Raw genomic sequence first — 8,641 nt, 5'->3', positions numbered from 1 at the left:
AAAGCCTTGGCCAGGTCGATGAAGACGGCTGCACAGTACTGTCTTTTATCGATGGCGGTTATGATATCGTTTAGTACCTTGAGCGTGGCTGAGGTGCACCCATGACCGGCTCGGAAGCCGGAAGTTACGGTGGGATTCGAAATGGTCAGTGATCTGTTTTTTAACTTGGCTTTCGAAGACTTTAGATAGGCAGGGCAGGATGGATATAGGTCTGTAACAGTTTGGGTCTAGGGTGTCACCCCATTTGAAGAGGGGGATGACCGCAGCAGCTTTCCAATCTTTAGGGATCTCGGACGATACGAAAAAGAGGTTGAACAGGCTGGTAATAGGGGTTGCAACAATGGCGGCGGATCGTTTTAGAAAGACAGGGTCCAGATTGTCTAGCCCAGCTTATTTGTACGGGTCCAGGTTTTGCAGCTCTTTCAGAACATCTGGATTTGGGTGAAGGAGAAGCTGGGAAGTTTGGGCGAGTAGCTGCGGGGGGGGGGGCTGTTGGCTGGGGTTGGAGTAGCCAGGAGGAAGGCATGTTGAGAAATGCTTATTGAAATTTTTGATTATCATGGATTTATCAGTGGTGACAGTGTTTCCTCGTCTCAGTGCAGTGGGCAGCTGGGAGGAGGTGCTCTTATTCTCCATGGACTTTACAGTGTCCAAAACTTTTTGGAGTTAGAGCTACAGGATGCGAATTTCTGCTTGAAAAAGCTAGACTTTGCTTTCCTGACTGACTGCGTGTATTGGTTCCTGACTTCCCTGAACAGTTGCATATCGTGGGGACTATTTGATGCTATTGCAGTCCACAATAAAAAAGTGGCCCCAAACCTTTGAACAGTAGTGTATGTTCCGACCCCATGACCATCCGCTCGAGAAAAATAAAAACCATCCCATGGCTGATTGTAGTTGATGATCCCTGCAATAGGCCATGGCTGATTGTAGTTGATGATCCCTGCAATAGGCCATGGCTGAATGTAGTTGATGATCCCTGCAATAGGCCATGGCTGATTGTAGTTGATGATCCCTGCAATAGGCCATGGCTGAATGTAGTTAATGATCCCTGCAATAGACCAACCCCCAGCATTATGGAAAATGTTCTATCAACATGACATCTTGCATTTATTGTGCTTTACATCATTCCAGCACAAATAGGATTTAGGCATTCATAACAGTGTATAACAACCTATGGAAATGCATAGAAAGTTGGTTGAAATTACACAAAACCCCACATGGCAGGGCATGTTTTCAAGAAGGCTTTATTAAATTACAAATTAAATTTAACATTATACATCATTTCTTCCGACTAACATCCTCAGCTGTATATCTAATCAGTGCAGGTTTTCTAGCTTAACAAGTATCGCCACGGTTGGCAGAGTTAACCATGAACATAGAAGGAAAAACATGGAATTCAAAAGTGCAACATCAATTAAATGCATGAGATTTATATCACATAAGGCAAAAGGTTCATAACATGGCATCGTATGGCGTTTCTTCTCTCAAAGCAACGTAGCCAATTACGCTCTATTTACAGTAACAGTGATAATTTAAATATATATTTTTAACTGTAAAGTAAAAATAGTATCAGTTCAACTTGTGGATTGATTGTATTCAATATCGTAGAAAAAACAGAAAGAAGATCAGGTGAAGAGATGACCTTTTTTAACAAGTGGATCCATAGATCCGTGTGACCAGTCGTGGTGACTGGGTGATGATGGTTGAGATCATAGAAATACAGAAATAGAATTGAGTCATTCTAATTTCTATGGTTGACATTTTCTTGGCTGTTTTGCTGGTCAGGGAAACGTAGTTCCCATAGTTCTGCCCCACAGAATCAGCCAATCCGGTTCTATGGTTCTGGCCTGTCGGTCAGAGCTGGGAGAGAGGAGAAGGTGCTGGGTAACAGTCTCGTCATTGGTCGTTGGCGCTATTCACCAGGTGGCTCTTCTGCACCTCCAGCTCCTCGGCGCTCACCATGTCCGAGTTGATGGCGGCGTACCGCGTCCCGTGGAACTGCCGCAGGTGAATCTGAGGAGAGGGGTCGAGACAGAGGGAACATGTTCAGAAATAGTCTATATGAAGTTACATGCAGGAAGCCTCATATGACCATCCTTACAGAATGTAAGCTTGAGATCAGGATGTTGGTACAAGGCTAACTTGCAGGTACAATAAGTAAGGTCATGACAGAAAGAGCGGTAACCCCACACTGTTGAACGTTCTAACAATTCTCAGACTCGTACATCTAGTAGTGTAGCCTCGTTAATGTATTAAACATGTGAGTTTGTGATGAATCCAGCAGTGCAGGCTCCTGCACATTTCTTATTGCCGTTTCATTGTGTTACTACTATGGTGCTATTTCTACTGAAACAACCTTAAACGGTCATAGACCACAAGCATCACTTTGTACCATTTGGTACCAGATAGTTACCAATTGTGCTGACTTCTTTGATGCAAGTCAAGTATCCATTGTTGGTACATAGTTACTACTGTAGTTAGTTAATACCAATGTACATACCAAGTACTAGCTGGAAATAAAGATTTTTGGCTGCATCTCCAAACAGACAATCTTGTTGAAAAGCACCACTTAAAACAGTCAAACACTTAACACTAGGGATTAACAAGGGATGTCAGTGATCAAAACCTCTTTTGTAGCACAGATGCAGCTGGTTGGGTTAGCCTGCAGAGGAAGCTGTGGAATCAAGTGTCTGACTATGTTTAGTGGTGCTATTCAAGATTGTGGTCTATCTGGTGGTTGTAGATACCTACAGCCTGATTTCCAGCTAGTACTTGGTATGTACATTGGTATTAACTAACTACAGTAGTAACTATGTACCAACAATGGATACTTGACTTGCATCTCAGAAGTCAGCACAATTGGTAACTATCTGGTACCAAATGGTACATAGTGATGCTTGTGGTCTATGACCGTTTAAGGTTGTTTCAGTAGAAATAGCACCATAGTAGTAACACAATGAAACGGCAATAAGAAATGTGCAGGAGCCTGCACTGCTGGATTCATCACAAACTCACATGTTTAATACATTAACGAGGCTACACTACTAGATGTACGAGTCTGAGAATTGTTAGAACGTTCAACAGTGTGGGGTTACCACTCTTCCTGTCATTGACTTTAATGACCTGCCAAGTTAAATACAATTTTAAAAATAAACACCGGTAGCCGGGATCAACACCTCACATTTCCCAAGAAAATAAAATGACAAGACCTGAGAAATTACAACAATGTCGCACTAAAGCAATTCCGCAAATATTGGCATAAAATAGCACATTATCCAAACAGGTTTTCACATGGAAACCTTGAGCATAATTGACACCGCCGGACTGCACAGGAGACCCGAATGCAGTTTAGAGTTCTCATCAGAACTGAAATTCGATCCCGGTCTGACCGAAGACCGGTGAGCTGAAGCCCGAGCCCAGGCCTGACATCACAGAAATTAAGTGCCAAAAAAATGAATAAAAAGATTTCTAGAAAAGTGTACATTGAAATAAAGTGGTGTTGAGAACAACATGGCGGAGGCGGACGACAGCAGAGTGAGGAGAGGAGGAAACAGCCATTGGATCTAGAAAAAGCGCAGATAGAGGAAAACTCACCTTAGTTATGATGCACTGAATGATGACAATATTTGAATAAAGTATGCTAATGCAATTGAAGGCATGTATCAAATTCTTGCTTATACTGAAACTCCCAAAGTCATATCCAGCCGTTATACTAATTTAAAGCAATAGTCGTGTGGTCACCTAGATTATAATTTCAGCACTGTTTTGATTGGGACAGCGACATCTCGCTGCTTTGAGACAAGCGTGGGGGACTCCTCGAGATAAATCAATCTATGTCAGATGTTAGTATTCACTGAATCTCCATTTGGATATTTGGTAACAATTAGGCTGGGAAATGTTAGCCACATTGAGGTGAGAGCGGTATGAGAGTAGAACAGTTGACACTATCATCATCAGCTGAGTCTGAAATATACAAGATAAACATACTAAAGTGGTGAGATAATACCACAGCTTCCTCTCCAGGCTAACCCAACCAGCCGCATCTGTGCTACAAGATACATTTTGATGACAGACATCACTTCACTTTCTTATAAACTTCTGTTCCTAATACAATGTAAGGGGAAAGTCACATCATATCCCCACATGAAATATATTGTGTAATATTTATCATATCAGTTTGGTGGTTTAAATGGTACAGTGTGTCTTTTCTACCAACTCTGATGTGCTCACCTGTATGTATAGGTTGACCTCAGCACTCCTACACAGGTAGGGGAAGTTTCCACCCGTTTTGAGGTGAGCCCGTCTGGCATTTGGATACAGCTTATACATTTCCTCTTTCGCCTCGTGTGACAGAGCACTCTGGTCGAACACCTTTAAACCAAATGAAACGCGCACACAAACAAGTAGCACACACACAGTTATACACAGTCGCATACATATGCATAAGCACAGAACACATCCAGGTTACAGCTCCAATGACCCACCCACAAGCCACAAAACAGCCAATCCCTACTGATATGTGAAGTGAGATGTACAGTAAACAAGAATGGAAATAAAATGCTGCAAATGAACAGCAGTTCCTCCTACATCCATAATGGTGACTGCCAGGTCCTTTATCTTGTGAGGCTCCACGTAGGAGTTCTGACAGTTGAGTGTTAGTCTGGAGGCTAGCTCACCCTGGTTCAGGCTCTCCAGCTAGGGAGGGGGGAGAGAGAAAGAGGTGGAGAGAGACAGAGAAGGGGGTTGAGAGAAAGAGAGAGATGAAAGAGAGAAATGGGTAGAGAGAGAGAGAAGGGGGGGGGGGGGAGAGAGAGAGAGAGAGAGGTGGTAACTGTCATACCTCATCAAAACCCAAAATATGCATCTCTGCTGTGAATTTGAGTGGTTACATTTCTCTAGACAATCCCTCAGCTGTTTACCAAAACAATTTCAGATTACCCCTTTAATAGAGGTCTGGAACTTACTCTGTCGACCATAAAGTCGATTGCGTCGGCCATCTTGGGGTCGACAGGTCCTTTAGCGAAGTTCCCCAGGACAATCTTCTTCAACATGAAGGCGGGCATCAACCAAAAGCTGGAAGGCAAGAAATAACATGGCGTCCCTGTATGAATGACTCAGAACAGGGATCTACAGGTAGAGAATAGAGAAACTTATGTGGCTCAAAGCTAAATGGTAAGGCTAAACCAAAAAAGACAAGACTGGCAAACATGTAACTTTAATGAACTACGGAGGCCTACACGGTACACAGATGACATTTGTAATGACAGACCATAAACAAAGGCTATGTTTTGCGTTTTGACAAACACCTGGGTCGCGTTCAACAGGGTAAAATGTTGCCTTTCTGACATGTAGAGAAAGGAATCATGTCAGCTCTATTCATGGCATTTCTATCTGCACCGCTCCACAACGTCTGTCCACTGAACACGACCCTGTTCTTCCTCCACAGCACGGTAAGGGTAAAACAGGGTCTTATTCATTAGGCACCAAATCGAACAAAACAGACAAACAGGGCAGGACTACTTGGACTTGTCCAATAAGAAATGCTTGTTTTAATTTTGCTACAGTGTTCCTTAAGGAATACAACCCAGGACTGTACCTGTTGGCTGTCAATGTCTGGTTGAAGATGGTGGTGTCACTGAAGGAGTTGCACAGGATCAGAGAGTGGACTCTGGGAGACTTGTGTGTGTGCTCGGCAAACTTCTGGGCCAGGAAGCCGCCCAGAGAAGCACCAAATAGATGGACCTATAACAATAGAAATAGTCTGACACTTTACTTAAAGCCTTAATGCATTATGATGCACTTAGAATACATGCTTATGACACGCCTTATAATGGAAGTCCATAATGATCATGACTATATTGAACATTTGCTACATAAATTATAATAAGACAATTATAACGGCTCATACATGTTTATAACAAGTAATAATGTATTATGTAATAATACCATTAATATAGTAATAATATGGTCCTGTATGGCTCAGTTGGTAGAGCATGGTGCTTGCCCCGCCAGGGTTGTGGGTTTAATTCTCAGGGACACCCATACGTAAAATGTATGCAGTATAGACGCATGACTAAGTCACTTTGGAGAAAAGCGTCTGCTATATGGCATATATTATTATATTAAAAACGCATTATAGCTGTTGGTTTTGCATAATTCCAGGTCATACCATTGTAAAACCATAAAAGACTAGCGTTACAAGTTTTCCATGGTAATACAAACCTTGTCCAAATGCAAGTGATCGAGAAGCTTCCGAAATCCATCACAGAACTCCAAGAGATCCCAATAAACAGGATACTGCAGCTAAGAGAGACAGAGAGAAAAGTCATTTTCAGAAACCTTAACTTGTAGAATATATCCAGTCTAGGAACCCCTGGGGCTAGTTTAAAACACATTTAATCCAGATCAAAACGGTCCTGTGTTGGGTAAACTTATTCTGCTTCGGATGTGTTTTATCCTTGTTTGCATACAGTTCTAAAACAAAACAAAGCCAAATCTCTAACAGCTAAAAGCACTAGATGAACCTAGCAGCTACAGAGAACCGGAATCAACTCTATGCCACTCAGTGTGATGTTAACGTCATGACATTCAATGGTGCCTGGCTCAAATAAAAATCACTTGGAATATAGCCTAGTGAAAGACTTCTACTCCTACATCAGAATAGACTTCTATTGTACCCTGGCTGGTCTAGAGGTAAAGCCTCCAGCACGCGTCTTTAGTATCGGCATGTGATCAAATCCAGCCTACTGCCCTTTCACACAACCTCGCTCTAACCTTCCCCACTGTCATTCTCTCTCACTATTTGGTCAATAAAAATCTGAAAACACCTTTATGAACCTATAGCGCAATTAAAAGTATACCAGCTTCATAAAGATGCTTATAAAAGCATTAGACTTAATTACACTCCTCAATTTTGCCTGTCTTACTGTTATATTAGTTATATTAACTGTGTAGGTCAAATATCAAAATACCAGCATTCATCCATTACTGATCCATTCTAAATTCTCACCATACAGTCCGAATACAGTTTTTCCAAAGTTCTTCATATAAAAGGCTTTTTATTTTAAATTCTAAACACAGAGGATGGCCTAACAGTCAAAATGTTTGATTTGCACTGGTTGCCTCTACACTGAATAAATAAGCTTCACATAACCTGTAGAGTGGACCCAGTCTAGTGTATCTAATATTCCAAAAGGAGTGCCTTGGTCATTTGATTGTGGATGATGAATATCTTAATGAATTGAAGATATTACAAGCCATAAAGGTGTTCTTTCACAGTGACTCACTGAGATGACTCTGTAGCCCCAGCCTGTCAGGGCTAAGACCTGCTGGAAGAACACCTCTGCTGTCCCACTCACAGGGGGAAGGAATATGATGGGACACCTGATGCTCTTTGGGCCTGCGTCATACAAGGACCACACCTTGCTGTCATCGTCGTCCACTATAATCTAGAGAGATGATACAGAGGTGAAACATGAATGTACAACCCATAAATGCAAAACATTCCATGTAATATTATAGCAAATTCTATAACAAAGAACTGTGTTTCTAGATGGGATCACGTCAATGAAAGGAATATTTAAGAAGACTGGTGTTGGACTCGTCAATGTCAACAAACTGAAGATATATAGTATAACTGTTCAATTAAATATTATTGTATTGAGTTCATACGGGCTATGTGAATGGCCAGCAACTGAAACAAATGTAGTGATAAAGCTAGCTAGGCTATTGTGGAGTGCGATATGGTGTTTTTGCTTACTTTTTTAAGTGGCACTGTGCTTCTGAACCAGTTGTAATCAGGAGATATTCTTATCTCCTCCATTTCTGTGGAAACAAGAAGACGAAGGCTAGTATGCAGCTAATAGGCTGGTATTAAGTATCCTCCTGTTAAAGGAAGGAAGGAAGTATGATGATTCTGAAACTGATTAGCCATCCTTCAGCGTGTGCTTGTTTCTCTCTTTAGTAACTAAAGAGGGGGGTTGATGAGAACCGTCAGCTAACACCAGTTTGCATTTATTTTATTTGGCTAGTTTGTCGCATGTCTCTGTCTAGTTCACGTTAGCCATCCTAGCTAACGTTAGTCACCACTCGTGACGAATACTTAAGCTGTAACGTTAGCTAACGACTGTACGATTTTCTCTCTAACAAAGTTATTACCTGCAAACCGATGATCAATGACAAAAACAAAAATATGTCAAAATACATAGGGTCAATATTACCGTGTTTGCTTTGGATATCATTCACCGTTAAGGTCCACTTTTATCCACAGATTAGCAACATTTTATTTCTCGTTCTGAACAAGTCATATGACATTACTTGCACGCACTTCCGTGATGCTCAGGGGCGTGTTTCAACATTGTTAAATGACTTCCTTCCTCTCTTCGTCTCCTTTACTTCATGATTATTGGTCTCCTAAAACCACAGACTTCTATTAAAAACCTAAAGCCTAAAACCTTTGTCTATACATTAGAGAAAAGATGGTCATGAGACCAATGTATACATTTTGTTCACCAAGATTTTACAATAGGACATGGTGTGTTCCCTTTTAGGCTCATATATCTACAGCGAATAGTCAAGGGGCCAGACCAAAAATGTGTCCACTTTGAGGTGTCAAAGGTTTGATGGCATTCAATTGTTC

General features: G+C 41.5%; 1 protein-coding gene across 1 annotated transcript; it reads right to left on the bottom strand.

Annotated features, from left to right (window-relative positions):
* Window positions 1–1,231: 1,231 nt before the first annotated feature.
* Window positions 1,232–8,355, bottom strand: LOC139411664 (SPG21 abhydrolase domain containing, maspardin). The gene is made up of 9 exons (XM_071158283.1): window positions 8,223–8,355; window positions 7,763–7,827; window positions 7,290–7,451; window positions 6,226–6,306; window positions 5,600–5,745; window positions 4,968–5,076; window positions 4,591–4,698; window positions 4,234–4,374; window positions 1,232–2,016 (listed from the first exon to the last, which is right to left on the bottom strand). Exons 2-9 carry the CDS (start codon window positions 7,823–7,825, stop codon window positions 1,900–1,902), a joined length of 927 nt encoding a protein of 308 aa, XP_071014384.1. The 5' UTR covers window positions 7,826–7,827; window positions 8,223–8,355; the 3' UTR covers window positions 1,232–1,899.
* Between the last annotated feature and the right edge of the window lie 286 nt (window positions 8,356–8,641).

This window comes from Oncorhynchus clarkii, chromosome 6, assembly GCF_045791955.1.
Source record: "Oncorhynchus clarkii lewisi isolate Uvic-CL-2024 chromosome 6, UVic_Ocla_1.0, whole genome shotgun sequence".
Taxonomy (NCBI): Eukaryota; Metazoa; Chordata; class Actinopteri; order Salmoniformes; family Salmonidae; genus Oncorhynchus; species Oncorhynchus clarkii.
Note: the sequence above shows the minus strand (reverse complement) of the source record. Positions and strands in the feature narration are given on the sequence as shown.

Excerpts from the sequence above, each read along its gene's own strand:
- LOC139411664 (XM_071158283.1), bottom strand. The coding sequence starts at position 7,825 with ATGGAGGAGATAAGAATATCTCCTGATTACAACTGGTTCAGAAGCACA. Across the intron at positions 5,746-6,225 it reads ATCACTTGCATTTGGACAAG|GTCCATCTATTTGGTGCTTC; the intron begins GTTTGTATTACC and ends CTATTGTTATAG. Across the intron at positions 5,077-5,599 it reads CAGACATTGACAGCCAACAG|CTTTTGGTTGATGCCCGCCT; the intron begins GTACAGTCCTGG and ends CTTGCCTTCCAG.